Source organism: Lepisosteus platostomus, chromosome 6, assembly GCF_059453375.1.
Source record: "Lepisosteus platostomus isolate fLepPlt1 chromosome 6, fLepPlt1.hap1, whole genome shotgun sequence".
Lineage (NCBI taxonomy): Eukaryota > Metazoa > Chordata > Actinopteri > Semionotiformes > Lepisosteidae > Lepisosteus > Lepisosteus platostomus.
Window position 1 is genome coordinate 60028886 of NC_142616.1, and position 21110 is coordinate 60049995.

The following is a 21110-nucleotide window of genomic DNA, read 5'->3' on the forward strand; positions in this document are numbered from 1 at the left end:
TGAGACTTTAAATCATTCTTTCCAAACTGTGTATGTAGAAGAAAGGTTGATATGTGAAGAGCTGCAGTGAATACATAATTTCAAACAAATACGATAATTTTTTTAAATCGGAGATGTCAAAGAAGGTGGCACTAATACCTGCTAATACTTACCAACAAAATGTTCCATGTGGGTTTTAAAACTACAAAATGTTTGTAGTAAGAAGTACTGACATAGAATAATTATACTAAAGTGACAATATTCTTGCACCCATTTAATTGAGTGTTTACAAAACTCATCGGATTATATCGTGCACTGCACCGTCGAAACATTTAGATGTATCTTACCACCAGATGGTATCCCATTCAGGGTGTATCAAGCCTTGAGACCATGAATTGAAAGAAATGATTTGGAAAATGGATGGATGGATTTAAATATCTTTGAATTAAGATATTAAGAAATCTTATATGGCTGGAAGCATCATTTTATACCCACACCTCATTAATGCTGATCGGTCTATTAGAAACTGATGCACATTAACAACACTCTGCATTAGTGCATTCTTATATCACACTAGGTGATGAGGGTCCTAACTGTCTTCATTGCCATTATATCTTATTTTAACAAACGCTATACCCATAATTTATTGCATTTCCAAAAAGTGCACAAATCCATTACCACATTAAGTGAATTATGTCCTTTTTTATCTCTAATAAACTTAATTAGGTGTGTTTCTATCAGTTGAAGAAATCAAGGAAGTCCAATGCTTTAGTTTAGATAAAAACTCCAAAGGTCAGTTTTTATTCTCTACAATATTAGTTTCCCATCAGTTTAAACTGTACATCCCACGGCTAATATTTCAATATCACAGGTTTCTGGGATGGAGACAGGAAACTCTTTATTTTAGATTTGCTTTCTCCTCCTTAATGCCAATAAAAAATACATTCAGTTAACAATTCTACATGATATTTGAAAGTGACAACATTGGTACAAATTTATCAAAGCTTTATTGAGAACATTTCTTGTTTAAAATACTGAGATAAAAATAAATTACAGTATAACCAATTTTAAAGGTCAAAGCTACAACTACAGTAAAACAGTTTTGTTGCTTTTCAAGAACTGTATTCATCTTAAATGATGAATGAACCAGGTGGGTGCTGCGCATTGGTGGTGGTGGAGGGGAGTCCCCATTACCTGTGAAGTGCTTTGAGTGGAGTGTCCAGAAAAGCGCTATATAAATGTAAGCAATTATTATTATTATTATTATTATTATTAAATGTAATGCATATAGAAATCCCTACAAATTTGGGAAGACTGTGTCATATGCACTGTACATATAAAAACACCAACTGATAACAACTAACAACATCTGATATTCTTTTGTATGGAGAACATACAGTACCAACTCCATGCACTGAACTCAGGACCTCAGCACTGCAAGGCAGCAATGTTAACAACGGCACTACCACACCACCCAGTTTTAATTTATGACATTGCTAATTAAATCAAGTGTGATACAAGGTTCCCCATAGACTTTAGAGACCTGAGATGGAGAACAAACAGTGTGTGACTACTACATGAATTTATCAAATTCGATATTAAAGTAGTAAGAAAACGATACTAATTCTGATTTAGCTTATTGCATAAAAACAAAGAGATTCTAAATTTAACAACACATACAGTAAATTATTTAGATTACTTGAAAAAGCTAAGTTGCAAATCATGTGAACATGATTCTGATCAAACTGAATCTGAATCTGATGATAGATTTAACAGACATGCATATATTTATCTACAGTATAACTTGAAGTTTGTCTCATAACTTCTGTAAATGAAAGAAAAAATGTAAGCACTATCCAAGGACTTCATCTTAATATAAGATAATTTTAATGTAGAGCAAATATGTTAAATTGCTTTCTCGTCACTGTTGTTATAGGTGTGAAAAACTTTGTGTACCAGAAGTGGGATAGCACATCATTCTGAAAGTTAGTTCAAAACTCTCAGAAAGTAGTCAAGAAACTACTTTGAACAAAAACACGTCTTTACAAAAAAGTAAAAAAGACTGTAGTGTTTTCTATTTCACTACAATTTCTTTGCAAAGTCACATTTTTTAAAAGCAACAAATCTTAATATTTGTCCTTGTCTATTACATATTATTCTTTTATACCTTACTAATAGCTTATCTTGACACTGTCCAAAATATCGAATAATCACTTCAGCCCTAGTTCCAATGTGATCTGCATTTAGAGTTAACAAGTAAGTAGTATTTGTCGGCTTGACCGTCTTGAAGATGAGAGCAATATTTCTATTGGAAATATAGCAATATTTTATAGCAATATTCTATTCACAAGCCTGTTTTCTTTCTTTCTGCAACATGTCACCAGAAATTCCGATTCACAGAACATGGAGCTGCACATACAGTATCTGGATATTTAGTCTGTTTTGTGATGTAAATTGCTGGTTTTAGACTTGAATGTGTATATTTTACTTTTATTGTGATTTGTAATGCACTCATAATAGCTGATTCTATCTAACTCTGAAATATAAAAATAACATTGCTAGTAGTTTATTTAACCAATAAACTTCCTAACTAACTTTAATAGTTAGGAACCCTTCATTTAAACCATTGGTGATACAAAATAATAAACAGATGAGGACAAGACTGTGGATCTACAACACATAACGCAGAAACAAAGCAACCAAAACATAGATTAACTTATTTCAAATAATAAACAGGATACAAATGTGCAAAGGCTTCCAGGATAAGAACAACAGGTGAGTGATAAAGTTTTCTGATAGACCTCAAAAGAGGTCATGCGACTAGGTCAAGCGCCAGCTCTTTGTCACACTCCCATTTATGGTCAACATGGTGGTTGATTGTGCTTGGTGGTTGATGCTGCTTCCCCACTGCTCTCGAGCACTGTGTTTCATTCCGGGCTGGGGCACCTTCTTTGTGGAGTTTGTGTGGTCTCTGAAAGACTCCTTTCAAAGACACATCAGCAACCCATATTGGTGTTTCTAAATTGCCCCTGCATGAGATAACCGTGCTGAACTGGAGTTGCACTTTGGGTGCAATGATCAAATGATCAAATGACAAACCATAGATTTGTTCTTGTTTTATTTTAATAGAATGTGATACATATGGAATGATTAGAAATCAAACTTTAATTAGGGCTTTGGACTCCAGACCTAGAGAATGGGTTCAAATGGTGGGTGAGGTGCTACTTTTGTACTCTTGATCAAGGCCATTCACTTAAATTGCTTAAGAAAGTGCTCTGTTGTATAAATAGATGCACTCAGACCATTGCTGAAAATGGCTGATCATGTTCTCAATATCTGGATATGTAAAGTGTTTTATCTAAGCCTTTCAAAGTGATTTTCTTCAAAATGCAAATGTTTTCTCAATTGAAAAGGTTCTGTGCTTTAATGATAATTAGCTTCCATGGATTTATGACTCAGATTATATCAGTTTTTTCAAAGTCTTAAAGCTGTAAAATACCCCCCAGTCTGATCTAGTTGTGTCAATTACCATATTAGCTTAACATTTGTAATAATTAAGATATTTAGCTAGCAATTCTTTGAAATATATATTGCTAAAGTGTTACTGTTTGGAGATTTTGGTGTGATCCAATTCATGTTTTAAAGATAACCCATAGAGTTTCACTTTTACAGATTAATTTGACTGAAACCACAATCACAGGAAGGTGCAAAACAGATAACCCTCGCTATTGATTTCACTAGCAGGAATCATGATTTCCGATTTGCTTCTTTGAAAAGGCCAGTGTGTGAACTTCACAACCTCTCACATGAAGGTTAATAAGAATATACTTAAATACAAGTTTAAATCAAAATGTACATTTTATGAGCCATACAAAGAAGAATTATAGATCCCCTTTTTATATTATTTTTGTCAGTTCAGTCTGTAAACTGCTTTGTGTGCGTATCCCATTAATATTAAATGCAATAATAATTTATTCTGACATAAATCCATCCAAAACCATTGTCAATACAGTTCTAAGGAAAAAAGTAATACAGAAATTAAAATGTGCTATTATGTTAGGGGTAGGGCAGTTTCAGGGTGGATAGAGAAGTAGGTCCTTCTAATCTTCATTCAATCTGAGCCTGCAGTTATTTGAACTTTGTAGTTGTTAATTGGAACAAACGAGGCATTGTGCCCATTTTTTAAGGCAGTGATGATTTGAGAGACCTAGAGATTCCGCAGGACTACCTCCCCACAGGACCAAGCAGTTTTGTTAAATTTATCTGAAGCATATAAAAATGCCCCAGATATTAAGTGCCATTATTAAGTGCTTTACATATGAGATATTATATTTCAATAGTTTCCATTACATTCATCAGGTGCACCAGCTGTCAGGCCCAGTACACCTAGCGGGCGCTCTACTTCTCTCCTGTTTCTAGTTCCCTGTGATTATTCATGTCTTTCTGGTGTGTCTTGTTGTGTAGCCTATTTTCTTCCTGCTTCTGCTCTGCTCCTCGCTCAGCATTGAGGTTCAGATGTCCTGAAACCCGCCTAGCACCAGGTCGCCCCAGGTCCACTACTTGAGGGCATAGGTTTCTATACGGCATTTTCTGAACACCTGAGCCCGGGCTAACCCCCGTCTCGCCGCTATGCATAGGATCTATTTCGCTCTCCTGCCATTCCACAGTTCATCCTTTCCGACATCTGTGACACCAACTTTTAGGTTCAGTGGTACTTATTACCCTTATTCACTGTTTCATGCTACTGAAACGCCATTGTTTATTAATGAATATGAAAATAACTTTAACGTTTGTGAATGTACAATGCTTTAAGTTTTTAATACATGAGCTACTGTCACATACGTAATCACTACAGAAAATGAACTTTGTGCTTGTTCAGTCAGATTTTTTAAACAGCAATCACATTCTATAAACTTGTTTTATAACATCTGTGTGCATCTGAGCTCATAAGCCACCTTATGAAGTCAACTGTGTAATGGCCTTTAATTCTATTAATGAAACTATTGACAGCAAATGGGCTAGATGGCCTCCTCTTATTTGCAACCATTTTTATATTTCCTAGGCTCTAAGAAAGTGTGAAGCTCCAACACTATCACACTGCAGTGACAGAACAGCATTGGTAAAGGTTTCATAGCCCAATCAGTATGCCTTTAGCTTTCTACAATATCTTGGGAACTAGCTCATAGGTCAAAATCTGAGCAAAACCTATCCACGGTCATAGCAAAAACAGGACTGAATTTAGGACTGACTTGAGTGTGTATTTAAAGCTTTGTCTGTTGATCCTATAGACAACATGTTCCAAGCCTAACTGCTTCTGGTCATATTTTATATGTGTACTGTATGGAAATAATTGAAAATATTGCAAAGTGTAACTTTGGAGGAACTGGAAATTAAATGAAAAACACACAATGGCCTGTGATTAAATAAAGTGAAACTTTGTGTCATGTAATGTTTGTAATAGACTGTAGACTATTACAAGACTGTCTTTAATAATTACTGAACACAGAGTACCTCAAATAGTTGTTCATCATAAATAATGGTCTTGGTTGCAGACCATCTCAAAAGGCCACCCTAAACAGTAGAGTTTAAGAGAGCTACAGAGTTTATGAGATAAACTTTTTAATAGAAATGTAAAAACTTAAAACACATTTGAATAGTATTTATTATTTAAAGAGATCAGGGAGAAATCAAAACTTTCTTCAGTATGTTTTTAAAACGCATTCACTGTACCAAAAATGCAGTGTTCACATAGAACAACACACAGTTTTTAAGCAGATTCACCTGCAATCACCCCCTTCTCTATGAAACAAAACATGCTTGAGTTTTCTGTTGCTTGATGTTTTCTTTTTTGCCTTTACAGAAAGTAAAGAAGATGAACTACCTTCTCTGAAGTTTTATGAACCTTTTCCCTCATTTATCTTTACAAACAACTTCTTTGCCTGTCTGATGCTCACCGACAACATAAATCTTGATATGGCTGTCAATAAAAACCATTTCTGAAGACAAAATCCCTTGGAAAACACCGGCAGAAATAAATCAGCAATGAAGAGTCTTAGCAATGAGGAAGGCGAAAGGGAAGAGAAAAGTGGGAGTAATAATGAGCTAAATGAATAAATCATGCCCTCAACTGCACCTTTTTTAAGTTCATTTTATAAAATCAGGTCCTTATAATTCAATAAAGACACTTACCCTCTGTTAGTTACAATCGCCTTCTTCAAGTGAACATAGCTGACTGGAAAGATCCCCTATAAAATAAAAAGAGAACATTACATTTATCACGTTGCAAATTACTGCATTAACAGCTCCATCCTTGAGAATATAAACGTCCCTTACATTGCCAGTGTCACTGCAAGCTTTTCAATAAATCAATCCAAGCAGAAGATTATCAGGTTATCTTCACTGGGACTTAAAGTTGAGCCCTATGCCTCTGTTGCTTAAGGCACACTGCATTTATATTTTAAAAATGTGTATTCCTTTTCTAATGGATTTTTTTGGAGTATAGGATTTTATAGAAAATGAATGTATCAGTACAGCCTAGAAGCACAGAAAAAAATAATTCAGGCCTACGACCTTCAGTTGCAGGTAAAGTTAGGGGTTCTATACACAGCTCACCATTGTAACAAAACATTGTATTATTAAATCCCAAATGGATTCATTATCTGTGGCTTTGTCTCCGTTGTGTGTTTTTTTATGGACGTTGAGAAAAAGACCACCTTGTAAGAGTACACATCAGTGCTAAATTCTGATGCCTATCTGAATTTCCTCTCACTTCTTATCTCATTTGGTCCTCTGGATATTTAATATTTCAAGAGGAAAAACACTCCCGATGAGAACAGTGGGGACCCAGCAGTCAGGTGTACAATACATGTTCCTAGGTCAGAAGCCTATCCGTTCCTCACTTGATCCGACCAAGGTCAACAGTCATTGAGAAAAGCATTTCTATTTGATGGCAGTTTGCTAAGGGAATATTGCAGTTCCTTGTGCAATGAAGCATTTGACAAAATCGTCAAATCATCTTCCATTCTCTGCCTCAGTTATCATTCCATAATCTAGTCTCCCAAAGGAAAGCAGGACACGCACACAGAGAAATATCATCTTCTTACGTAAGCTTATGAACATTCAATTGTTTGGTCAAATTGTCAGGCAAGCCCTCCAATGTGTTGTGGCTCATTTAAAAAATTGACATTTTGAGTAAGATTAATTTTGTACTACACAAAAATATCACACATTTAGTTAATGCAGTTCATGAAAAAACTGCCAAGATTTTGACATTTCAATATATTATTCAAAAGTGACTAGATTTACATGCAGCAGAAAAACTACACTGAGCAATATAATCTAAGATAAGATGTTTCTCTAACCGTTACTTTAAATTTCACTGTTATCTATATATGAATAAGGCTGCACTGGACTAGAGGAATTTTATAATAATTAGGGTAGCCTACAGAAAAACATATATCAGTGAATCTTAGTTTAAAAGCAATATTGCAGAGTTTTGGAAAAATTGTTTGAAATGTTAATGTTTTACTAAGAATGGAGTCTTATTTTGGATAAATAAAATGTTATATTTACATTTATTTGACAAATGCTTTTATCCAAAGTGACTTATCCAAAGTTTATTTTTCCAAGATGAAAAGGATCCATAAGATGTAAAAAATATGACAGAAAAACTGATTGGGTAGAAGCAATACCTTAGTGAGAAAATTAAAGTGAGCATGTAAAGTAATGAAGCAGAAAAACTACATGTACTCTATTACCACCTCTTTTATACAGCAAAAGTGACATAATGCAAATCCAGTACTGTCTGGATCCTCTGCTCAGTGCTGTGAGAGAAGTGTACAGGTAATGTCCTCTCCGCATCCTGAATCAAGGACATTTCTATGGCACATGAAGCAGTTTCCTTACAGAGAGCACAATGACTCATCATAAACAGTAGCAAAGCAAAGACACAATTGTCTGAAGGCCAGGATTTTAAAAAAGACATGTCTCCACAAATGTTATAAAGTGATTTGTGCTGTACTAACCTACAGTTTAGGTCACGGGTTTGAAAGCAACAGCTGATACACAGAACTGTGTAAAAAAGGTTGTGCATCCCTGAAGAAATAATCCTATTCTAATGAAAAACACTATATTATAGTCACTGATTTGGAAGCTGTCTCTCAGGTGTGACAGCAGTCCAAATAATCTATAAACAGTTAATATTGTGATTATCACGTGATGAGCATAATCAAGGATATCTTACTGTACAGTATGTTTCAAGCTGGAAGATTCCAACAAGCTTTTGCAAATCACTTTAAACATCAAAGAAATTACATTAGGGCAATTCTAATATGTAACAATTACAATACAGGGCACATTCAGGACACATAGAAAACAGAAGTAACAACACTAGACAGATGGACTAGGGCATGCACATGTATAATCACCATGGTTAGCAACTAAAGAATTCATTCACAGACAGCCATCAACAAGCTTACAGGAACATTACATTCGTAACTGACTTTTTTTGTGACCTGCATCTACACCCTTGATGCACTAGGGTCAAGATGCAGAACATAAGGACTTCCACCACTTCTCCATTCCAAGCATAATTTTCAATCAAGACACTGCATGTTGGTTTCCAGAAAAGGCATTTACTTTAAATATGCATTGGGTTTTTCAGTTTATGGAAGCATTTTCCACACCATTATTTGTGAGAGCAGAATAAATTTAGAAAACATGTTTTCATGTTTCATAACTTCATATTCTGATATGAAACATCATATTGTTTAATGGTACACATTATGTTACACTTCCGAAAACATATAGATAACCTCGAAAAACATCAACATTCAAATTCCATAAACTATTCAAGTTTATCGTGACTTTTTATTTTATTTTGTCTTCCAATCTTGGCATTTGTGTGAAGTAATGGCAAACATCCATGCTCCATCCAGTTTCTAATCTCTTGAGGGTCACTTGAGGGTAGTTGGAGCCTATCACAACAAGCACTGGGTACAAGGCAGGATGTACCCTGGTCAGTATGCCAGTAAATTGCAGGACATACGCAGACACAGGCATGCAAATTCAAACCAGGGTCAGCAATTACTAATTTAGTACTAAGTAAGTTAATTTAAGTAACTAAGTTAATTTACTAACTTAGCACCAACTGTTACAAAACCCCTTGAAAATAAAAATAAAACATAAAGAGTAAAACAACCCCTGCATTTAATCAGATATACTGTACCATACCTCTCGGAACAAAGTGGCAACAGAAGCAGTTTGTCAGGAATGATCACGCTATATACAGTATAGCAGTTTCTAAAATATCTTTAAAGACAAGAAAAGGGTAATCATCTATTGTGTTTACAGAAGAAAAAAACAGCATGCACATCCTATTGTATTTTATACTTATTTTAATGCATCCATATAGTTTGTGTGGAGTGTGAAGTTTCTGCACAATATACAATATCAAATTCTAAAATTATAAATTGCCAAATACTAATCCAGGTTTGGATTTTTATACGAATAACTGAAATTATTTGTTAACAGACTTCTTGTGATATGTGACTGGCAGGTATAAAGAATTATTTATCGACCTAAAGTAGTGAAGGCAAACGTGGAGCCATAAACTGCACATCATACTAGCTTTGCATGATGTGTTCGGATCAAATTTCTATGTACAGAATGAGGTCCTCAGATAAATTCTCAGTAGTCTTTTGATTTGCTGTTTTTTTCACTGACCAAGTGTCACGATGGTTATCCCTCCTGTAGAGGGCGCTCCGACCCTTTTTTGTATTTTAGTTTCATTATTACGTTCCCCTGTCCCTTGTTCCATGTGTATTATTTAAATCCCATGCCTCCGAAGTTCTGGGCTCAGCATTGATAGATGGACACCACAAGGCTTGCCTATTGCTCGGGCTCGGGGGTAGCCTGAGGGCAGGTCTTATTCCTCAGCGTCCTGACCATCTGGGTCTGGGGCGCAGAGCACCCGGCTCTGTTATGATTTTACTTCCGTGTTCCTGATTCCTCATCCCCGTTCCTGTCTCTCTTTGGATGGATCTCCCGCCTATGGACTTTTGGACTGCTTCTTGGTTTCCCCTTTCGGATTGTTTTGGACTTGTTCGCCTGCGCCACGCCCCCCTGTCAATCATCTCGCCCTGATCCCGTCGTGTTTCCCTGTTGCCCTTCTCCAGTCTTTTCTGGATTTTATCGGCTGTATAGGGTCCTAAATACACACTACACAGGAGTCTGAACTGGCTTCCGCTAAACAAAGACTCCATGAGGTCATACTATTTCTTTGATTTACTTAAACAAACACTGGCTTGCAGTTCATAAATATACAGTATCATGTACATGTCTGTTTGTTAAACAGTTTCTGCAATTCTGCATACATTTCTACAGGGTAAATCCTAATGCAAGGACACGATCTTCAGTAGCACTTACAGCATCAGCTATTGTGTTCTTAATGCCAGATATCCAGGATGGACAGAAGGCCTAAAGTTGAGTCATGTACATATGGACTAGTAGCATGTCTGGGAAGATATTAAACTGGCAAGGATTGGTAAAGTGTACAACAATGAAAGTAAAAAATGAAAAAATAGGTCAATAAAATATTAAATGAACTGGAAAAAAACCTTTCTACAAACCACACTATTCCAAGAATCACCTTTGGAAGCCAGGGTGGCTATGTCTGTTCTTGGAAAACAACAGTGAAATGTTTACAACACTCAATTAATCTTGAGTAATCAGGCTGAATAACACAATTAATTTTGTCACCGGCTTGCAAGAAACATACAGTAAATAATCACAGATGTCTCCCAATACCAGAGCTGGTTTCACATCTCTTAACTTGCAAATAAATCTGCACGGCTGAAATTGTTTTTGCGTAAGTGTTCTCCAACAGCAGCTCAACAAAGCATTTTTAAGGCTCAATAACCGCAGGCCAAAAAACAGGATGGTTCAGGAGTCTCTGCAGTGCAAGAAGGAAGAGCACAATTACACAACATAAAATGCAGCTGAAAATCATGGCTTTCAAGGAAGATAATTTCACCATTTTGAGAATTATTTCACTTTATAGTCAAAAGAAAGAGCTACATTTTACAGCCGAGTTAAATGCCAGAAACTAATCAGCCATAACTGAAGCCTGACAATTCAGGGCAGCTCATGGTTTCGAGAAGGAAATTCACTCAAAGCTCTTGGGAAAATTCAATATTTTCATAACATATACTGTCTTTTTTGGATTTTACTTCATGTAAATAGTTTAAGGTCTATAACTGTCCAGAAATAGCATGCATATCTGTTTTTCCACATAAACATTGCTTTTTAATTGTTATTCGCCTCGTAATAGCTGTTTTGCAAAGGCATCTCTGGTGTGAAACAACAGGGCTCCTGGGAGCTAGAGCACCACAATGCAACTGCTGTGATTAAGGGGCTTGCTGACAGGTTAGCTGACTGCAGGGATGGTGAGTAAATGCTATTGGCAGGGACACTGCTGTAAGCTTCTCAGGCTTTTGTCTTTTGCTAAAAAAAAGATATGGGCATAAAAACTCAGTGGTGCTTGCTACGCAAAAACATACCATCAAATCTGCCACTCTGCTGAGTAACCAAGAGATAACACCTTGAGTACATTTTAACAATCACCGCTTGAATATTGCAAACTCTACATACAGTATGAATGCCGTACCTGAGCCACTGAATATTGCAGTAAAAGAATATAAAGTAAAAGAATATAAAGCAAAAAGAAAAAAGTTCAATTGAAATGGCTTCAGGGTAGATAGAGCTGGTAGAAATACTATATATGGACGCGGAGAGAAAAAGTACAATACAAACCAGTGGAGAATAAGCAAATTTACAGTCCCAATTATTTTTATGTGAGCAGAGGCAAGATGTCGATTTAGATTTAATTTCAGCAACAAATTCTGAACTGGAGGCATTATTTAAAAGTCTTCTCCACCTGTGAGTTAAAGCGCAGAAGAAATCCTTGATCACAAGTCAGACTTTATTTAAATGCGTCTAAATTCTCTGTGCTTGAGTCACTGTCCAGTGATAAGGAGAGAAAAGAAACAGGTTGCCCTAGGACATAAGATTACAACGAAAAAGGCATAAGCCTGCTGATTTTAAGACGCTTGTACTTTTCCACACTTAATCCTTTAACATGTGTCTTTTGGATACAGTACTGTATATTAAGGTGCAGAATAGAAAACATCTGTGATGTGAAAAGGAAAATAAATGAAAGAGAATTATGTCTTCTAAGCTGAACAGTACAGGAGATGCAGTTTTGCTCTCTGAAGCTTTGGTATTATCATGTTTACTGGAGAAGGGTACTGAGCTTACGCAGTTTTTTCCGTTTCTTAATGTAGGTGCCAAAGCCTACACCTGAGGTTAATTCACTCCAGTGAAATAAAGGAATGGCTTTTAAAATAACATTGAAAATATTAAAACTTGAATTTCTTGTAAACAAACCTAAGAAACAAATCAAATCAAAGAAATAACTCTTTAAAATTGCATTTAAAAGAGACAATGCTAAATAAAGCACAAAGAACTACCCGATCATAATCCATTCATCCCTAAAGTGCATACTGTTTACAACCTATGGTCATATTTCAATGTTATAAGAAGATAGTTTGGTTATTCAGCTATATTGGGATTCTTACATAGAAACATTTCAGTTTTCCTCCAGTTTAAATTCACCCCCACTTAGAATATCATCACTTTCTTAAATCAAGGGTAGAAACAGAGCCATACAGCATGACTTGCAGAAAAAACGGTTTTATTGCTAAAAATGGTTCTTATATCTTTTAATAAGGAGTTAAAAGATGCAGTTAGCAGTTATTATCTGCCTTTATTATCTGCCTTCATTCTACATACAGTACATACTGTAATATCAATGTAGAAATCAATTGTGTGGTTTAAAATAACTTTCTAAAAACATTTGTTGAAAAAGGAGAAAATATATATCCAAAGGTGTTGCAGTGATATACTGTACAGAAGTATACTACAGTACTGTATGTACTATAACAAAAGTCTTCAACAATACTGATTCCTTTTCTAATGTAATAAAGCATGAGGTGGGATACTGTATATGATCAACTTATGAAACATTATCATTATCGGTATAGCTTAGATAATGTTTAGTTAATGAAGGGATACAGTCATTAATGAACAATAAACAAAGAGAAAATGTTCTCGATACTTGATCTTGATTATTACAAACAACTATTGAAAAACGTGTTTGGTGGATAGCTCATGTACAGTAACTTGGTGTAAAGTGGCACCGCCATGAGAGAAATGCTTGCATGTACTGTATGTACAGTATATGAGCAATTACTTACAAGCTGTAAAGGACCTATGTGTGATAATGCAAAGATACTAATGTGAAAGCTGGTTAAATAACATAACATAAGAGAGAATGAATTTTCTTCTGCAATTTGTTTTATTTATAAACAATGCAGGAACAGAAAGAATAGATTAATTGCATCTTGTCCAAATGAAAGTATGTAATTTAAAAAAAAATTATTATGCCTGAAAGACTGTGCACTGTAAAAGTAGCTATTATACCTCCAAAGCAGATAATTTGGTTTTTAGCCAGTTGTTGTTTTTCTTCTTTATTTCTATGAAGCCTTCATGTTCCTGTCAGAAAGCTTGTGTTATGTCATTTAACAGATGCCTTTGTCAAATTTATTGTGAAGCTTCAATTATAATCTGAAAGATTTCCATTTTGCCCATGCACTGGTTTAATTAATAGTCAATCCCTAACATTTTGCTGATGGATGAAGTCATCTTAGTACAGACTGTGAAGGATCAGCTACTAATGCCAGGTATTGAACAGTTCTTAAAACTATTCAATAGGAAAGAGAAAACATTTGAAAGACCCAATGCAATTTAAAAAATTCTAGACAAAGAGACAATCTGAATGCTTGCTCTGTCTTATATATGACACTGTCCTCATCCTGTCCAGCCATGTAAAACAAAGAAAGGGAAAGAAAGGGAATTGATCAGTTAGGATCAGAAAATTAAAATTGAAAGTTAAAATTTTATTATTTTATTATATTTTTCCTTTTCTCACAGAAGCAATGCATCTTTGAGATATCATCTGAATACATCTCAGAATTCTCTGGGATTCCTATAGTAACACTGACAGTGTTGAGTATTACATGTTTCTATCAGTTACTATTATTGCTCTATTTTACCGTGATGACCTGCTCCGGTTTCATTTATACAATAGTCACTTCTTATTTATGCTACCAGTTTAGGAATGAAACCTGTGGTTCCTCCACAACCTACACAGAGCGACATCTCATCTGAAGTCCTTGCGGATACTATTTCCATTACAACAACATCGCTTGTGCTCAACATGCTCAACTTTGCTCTAAGCTAGAAGCTTAAAAGCAACTAAGCACCAAATCCAGTGAAAGGATCTGGTTTCAAAACAACTGAGAAACAACCTTTGGAAATCAAGCACCTGCTCCTAACACGAGAGATGTGCGTGTTTTCAAACAACCACACACGCAACCACAAATCCTAAATTATAACAAGCTAGGGGCTGTGTTTTATAGAACCAGACCTCTTAGCTGTTCTCCTCTCTTCATCTTTTCAATCTGGTAGTACCAACAGAGGACTGCATGCATTCCACAACTTGACCCCACTGGTTTTTCAGCAGGAAAACACTGCATGTGGGAGGGTGAGTGTGGGTGGTGAAAAAGAAAAAAAAAGATAAAGAGCTTTTGCAAAATCACATTATTTTAATAAGGGCAACACACTAGAGAGGACAAGCGAGAATCATCATGAACACTCAGTTCCCCAAGAGACCTAAAAAAATCATTACAGCTGAAAAGACTTGAAAAACAGGTTTAAATCTTAAATCTCAAGCAGAGACCAAAGTGAATTGTGGCAGAAAAGATAAATTGCCAAACATTTGCAAAACAGTGGCAGGGTTTCTTTTAATTTATCATTACAATTGCACACCACCATATACATGTCTTACTGGAGTTTTTCCATCCTTAGACTACACAGAGAGCTCCCATTTCTGCAGTACAGTATATGTAGAAGGCAGCATCTTTGTGTTTCTCAATTTTTAAATACTGTACATATAGAAGAGGAAGATAAGAGAACACATCTTAGAAATTGTCAAGAAGTGTCATAAGAACAGTTCTGCAAGAAAATACATGCTAATAGATCAAGATTGAAAACCAGTTAAATTGATCATTTGTATAAAAATATAAACAAAATAAGAGAAAAATAAATAACCTTAACATTAGCATTGTTAACATTAACATAAACACAAATATTTTTTCACCCTTATTTATACATTTTGAATACTGTGGAGATTTATAACTGCCCAGAGGGTCATTTACATTCCGTCAGGGGCACTGAAGAATATTTCTAGAACCTCCCAAGAAGATACAGGTAGTTCATTTTGGTAGTATGTTTTGGTCTCAAATTTTAAAAACCCAATTTAAAGGCCAAGAGAGAATAAAAATTCTCCTTGAATTGAATAAATATCTAACCTATGCTACACCTTCTGATCCCTGTGGCATGGAGCACAGGTATTTCAAAACCGATAAAGCAGAGGAGGCAAGACGGGGACAGATACAATTGGATAGACATATACTGTATATTCCAAAGCTCAGATGTTAAAATGGATGCGATACAATAGTTTTGCCAGAATCAAATATACTTTCATCATTTTATCTAGCATTATACAAATGACAATGTGCTATTTGTTTGTTTGCTTGAAGGGTAGCAAGTTGACTTCCCTAAGACTGCCTGGTTAGGGCTATTTTTGTCTTTAAATAGTCGAGGTGTTCGTATGCTTGTGTGTGCGCAGGCATGTCCTGTGATGAACTTGGGTCCTGTCTTGCGTGTACTCCCACCTTGTACCCTATGCTTCTAGGATAGGCTCTGACTTATCATGACCCTCAACAGAATATAACTTGTATTAATGATGATTATGGGACACAATCATTCTGGTAATGTGAACTATATCCTTTCTGGGCCACAGAATGGAAACAACCTCCATCTTCCTAAATCAGTACGACAACACAGACCATCTGGGATCTAACTTGCTCAAGTAATAAGCGATAGGTATTCCCTTAAGCCCTGTGACATCTTTCTGAACTGCTGAGGTTTGGCACAGGACATACGGTACGCCTGCCAGACTTCAATTGCTTCGACTCTAGATTACCTGAGACTGGAGGCAAATCATCACAACACCGGTACTAATATAACAGATTGAACTTTATCTGACCCAGACACTTGATTTGTTGCCACAAGGTTCTGGATAGGATTTAAGCAGATATACATATATTTTGAAAGACACCTATGCCTTCTGGTCTTCAACAGCTTGCACAGAACACAGGAAGGGTTTATTCCATACCTGATGGTAATCCTAGGAATCAAGAAGCTTAAATGTATTTTTTTATAAACCCAAGGCTTACAGTAAGGATTAAAATCCGCACTGCATGGCATTCCAATTTGAAAAAGCATTATTATTGTCTGTTGAGATACATTTAATCATTTTCTTTAGGAAATCTAAGGAACAAAATAATTTAATAGATGTCTTTATCCAAAGCAAATTCCAGAGACTCCAATTACGAGCAACATTCCAAGAGTTATTGTTAATTACTGTAAAGAGCAAATGCATTTCTGTAAAGAGATTTTAATACTCTGAAAGAGGTGGCAAATCCCTTACTGTATTTTGTGTGATGTGATCTTTTGTTTTGACATTAGGACATGGCAGTGTACATACTGTACCACTGGTTATCTTTCAATTTCTTTTTCCTTCAATCCACCAAGAATGTTCACTTCACAGGATGTGATATTATTTGATTAACTTTTCACACCGGGAAAAATGTCTTATAAATGTCACTTTTAACTTTCTTTTCTATTAGTTACTACAAAAAAGTTGCCTGAGGCATCCTTATCTTTCCTATTTTTTATCCTGTACGAATTAGCAAAAAGCCCTTCATACCTCATCTCTGTATTACTTACAAAGGTCATTGAAAACATAAAACTTTTCAAGCAGCTTTTGTTTTGTGAACTTTAAACATGCAGGGAAAATTGTTTGTAAATGTCATGCTCAGATAACATCATCAGAATTTACAAAAATTAAACAGAAAAATAAAATAATCATTATTTTCTGAAAATTGGGATTTTTTCTTTGTAATACTGTATTCAAATATAATTTGCAACGATCAGTTGTTTCAGAATCTACTTTCCAGAAAGGTTTCCTGTACCTCATGGGGTGGATGAAGACAGGTAAACATGCTCGTTTGACATGCCCACCTGCCACAGCTGTTCATCTCTTGACTGAACGTAACAGGAGACATAGGAGACATAACTCCAGGGGAAGAGCACATGTCTCACTGACATTTGTTCAAGCTGGCAGATACCCAGTTCACCTGTGTCTGGATTTTGCCAGAAGCAGGCAACCTGGCCAGGTAGCATCTACTTCAGCTGAATGGGGAAACCCAGTCACACTTGGCTAGTGACCCAGGTTCATACCAAAGACATCTGCAGTGAGCAGCTTGATGTGCACTCTTGCCAAATATTGGCCGTGCCATGAAGGAACTCAATTAAATATATGTGTATACTGTATATATACATTGAAAAACCTTCAAGTACAGTAGCTGATTTATCAGCAGAAAAAAACTTGCAATGTGTAAAAACAGATTTCTTATTGATATGATGTACTTTTGAGAGTCAATGTACATGCATCCAATAAGGTACTATAGTATTAAGTAACACTTTTACCTTTTTATATTGATTACGGCTAATATGGCTAGCCTGATACTTTTTCAGTCAAGAGGAACTACTTACTGTACTGGTAACAATTATATCACCTGTATTTCAGCTACTGTTAATGCTTAGCTGTACTACAGTAGGAGCAAATGCAAAATGGAATTAATCACCAGTAATGCTAAAAGCAGCTCCCCCCTTCTGTTCATTTATATGCAGTTCTGTACTCCTCACATTTAGTTCAGCATGTTAACATGTAATTTGTTGTTCGTTTTTTATAAAACTATTTTGTATCTACATAATTCATAATAATATTTTGAAGGGTTTTTAGCTCATATTTTTTCCATTATCCCAGGATGTCTTTGCAGATCCAACTCAAAAAACAACTTATGCAAAGTTCTTTTTGACCAGGAATGGCATTTTTACATCAAATCTGTTTTTATTAACCACACTGGTTTGCAATCCTGTGTTTAAAATAGCTCCTCTACCCACTAAGTTTAATATTATTAAATACTACGAGGCCCACATTTCCTGAGGGTAGGAATAAACTTGCGGAAGAACATAGTATTTAAAACCACATTTAAAAAAGGATTATAAAGCTTTCAGTTTCCTGGGGGAATGTATTGGACTATGATACTCAGAGACATCGGGGAATAAAGTTGCCTTCCTATGTGCTTTTACATGAGGCTTTAAAAGAACTATTATGCATAAAATAATAAATGCTTTACAAAACATAGTTACTAAGTCATATTTTGCATTGACTGAATCAGATATACAGTGGGTATAGAAAATCACCATCCCCTTTCAAAATGTGTAACTTTTGTTGTATGACACAAATTAATTTAGGCTTGTTCCATTTTTATTTACAGACAGTAACCCACATTAGCCAAGTGAAAATACAATTCTAAAACATTCTGAAAATTAATTAATATTACAACAGCAAAATACCTTATTTGGATAAGTGAACAACCCCCTTACAATTGCATTTGTAAACTTGTTCAGGTATAACGCATCACCTTACAGATAACAGAACATACCAATTGGCTCCCACCTGTGATCAATTGCGGTGATTTTGATTAGTTCAGAATAAAACCAGCTGTTTCTAGAGGATTCCACTGCTTGGAAGTGCTTTTCAAAGCAAAGAATCCACTATGGGCGGAAAGGCGCTTTCAAAAGAACTGAGATATTTTTGGAAAGGCACAAGTCAGGAGATGGGTATAAAAAAATTTCAAAGGTTTAAAGTATCCCGTGGAGCACAGTGAAGACTATCATTAAGAAGTGGAAGGCATATGGCACCACCCAGACCTTGCCTAGATCAGGCCGTCCCTCCAAACTGGATGATCGAGCAAGAAGGAGACTGATCAGAGGCTACCAAGAGGCCGATGGCAACTTTGAACGAGCTACAGGCCTTTATGGCAAAGACTGGTGATTGCGTGCATGTGACGACAAAAACACAAGTGCTCCACAAATCTGGCCTGTATGGGAGGGTGGCAAGAAAAAAGCCACTCCTTAAAAAAGCCACATCAAGTCTCATTTATGTTTTGCTAAAAAGCACCCTAAAGAAAAATGAGACCAGAATTGAACTTTTTTGGCTGGAATGCAAAACAGTTCGACTGGTGAAAACCCAATATATCTTACCATCCAAAGGACACCATTCCTACAGTAAAGCACGGTGGTGGCAGCATCCTGCTGTGGGGGTGTCTCTTCAGCTGGGACTGGGGCACTTGTCAGGATAGAACGGAAGAAGGATGGTGCAAAATACAGGCAAATTCTTGATGAAAACTTGCAGCCCTCAGCCAGGAAGTTGAAAATGGGAAGATGATTCACCTTTCGACATGAGAATGACCTAAAGCACACCACCAAAGCAACCGTACAGTGGCTGAATGTCCTGAAAGGCTGAAAGGAAGGTGAATGTCCTTGAGTGGTCAAGTCAGAGCCTTGACCTAAATCCCATGGAATCTCTTTGAAATGACTTGAAGAGGGCAGTCCATCAACAGTCACCACGCAGTTTGACTGAGCTTGAACAATTCTGTAAGCAGGAATGGGCAAATATTCCTCCCTCTAGGTGTGCAAAGTTAGTAGAGATGTATCCAAACAGACTTAAGGCTGTAATTCAAGCAAAAGGTGCTTCTACCAAATATTAACTCAGGGGGGTGTTCTCTTATCCAACCCAGTTATTTTACTTTATTTTATTTTTTCAGAACTTTTGCTTTCTTTTTTCATTTGGATATTGCAAGGTGCAATTTGTAATTAAAACTGGAAAAAGTCTGATTTTATTTGTCTTCTTTTTGGGCTTTAGGGCAACAAAAGGAACATTTGAAAGGGGGGGGTGACTTTCTATACCCACTGTACTACTGTAGTGTTGTCCCAAAATGGTTCCCAGATACGTAAAAGAACTCTTCTGGGTTCTTTCGCAAGGGTAATACCAATTTAATTGAATTTATGATCATCTCACTTCCTTTAAATATTATTATATCATATTCTACTGGCAGCTGCAGAATGCCCAGTCACAAAGATTAGCTGTTCATTTCCCCTATACATCTGTTCATTCCTCAATGACTCAGAAGTCACAGAGGTCAGAGATCACATGGAGCCAAATAAATTGGTGTGCCATTGCTTGGAAATCTCAGTCACACTTGGATAGTGACAATGAGTGGATCAGAGTTCTGCCTGCCTTTACATGGAAACCCCATTCCAAATGGTTTCCTCATGTTTATGTAATTTTTAAAAGCACGTTCTTAACTGATACCGAAGTATCGTGATTCAGGATATCAGTTAAACAAATAAGAAAAAATCATCATTAGTAAATTGGATGCTTACATATTTTAAATATCTGACTAGAGGCGTGACTGAGCTGGGACTTCCACAATAACTCTTCACTGCCTACAATAGCAGAAGGCTAGTATGTCCCAGGTGAAACTAGATTTCTATTTCAACGTGTAATGGATGAGGAGGATCTTCAGTGGCCCTATTCCCTCTGTTTAAAAATCCATACTATACATTGGAAGTGCTTGACTGAACAAGCTGAATGATATTAACTTACTCTGGGATGGCTAATCCTGATTTACAGAGTATTTTGCATAGTAACTATATCAGGGGATTTTCATAATTGCACTTCAATGTTCACCGTGAAACTTTGTTAATGAAAATAACAGCTCTCACCTTATCAGCTTATTGAAGTTGATCACAACAGAAGACGGCAATAGATTGCACTCCTAATAGTGCCTCATACAGAGTGTACATCTGCAGATGCTTGCACAATAGAATCTGCCTTATTTAGCTATGCCTGTTCACAAGCTTATTACAGTACATGCTGTGTTTCTTTTAGTATAGAAGAACCTATTATATCTTTGAGAAGTTCTTCCACACTGCCGTATAATGATTGACAAGCAAATCTACATGCATTTAAGATT

At 36.1% G+C, this 21110-nt stretch overlaps 1 protein-coding gene across 25 annotated transcripts in view; it reads right to left on the reverse strand.

Annotated features, from left to right (window-relative positions):
• Nucleotides 1–21110, reverse strand: part of dock3 (dedicator of cytokinesis 3) — a 255429-nt gene that overhangs the window by 145845 nt on the left and 88474 nt on the right. For all 25 annotated transcript variants that reach the window (XM_088636650.1, XM_088636657.1, XM_088636664.1 and 22 more), the window contains one exon: nucleotides 6169–6224. In XM_088636650.1, the coding sequence (XP_088492776.1) occupies nucleotides 6169–6224 (56 nt within the window). The remainder of the gene's footprint in view (nucleotides 1–6168; nucleotides 6225–21110) is intronic.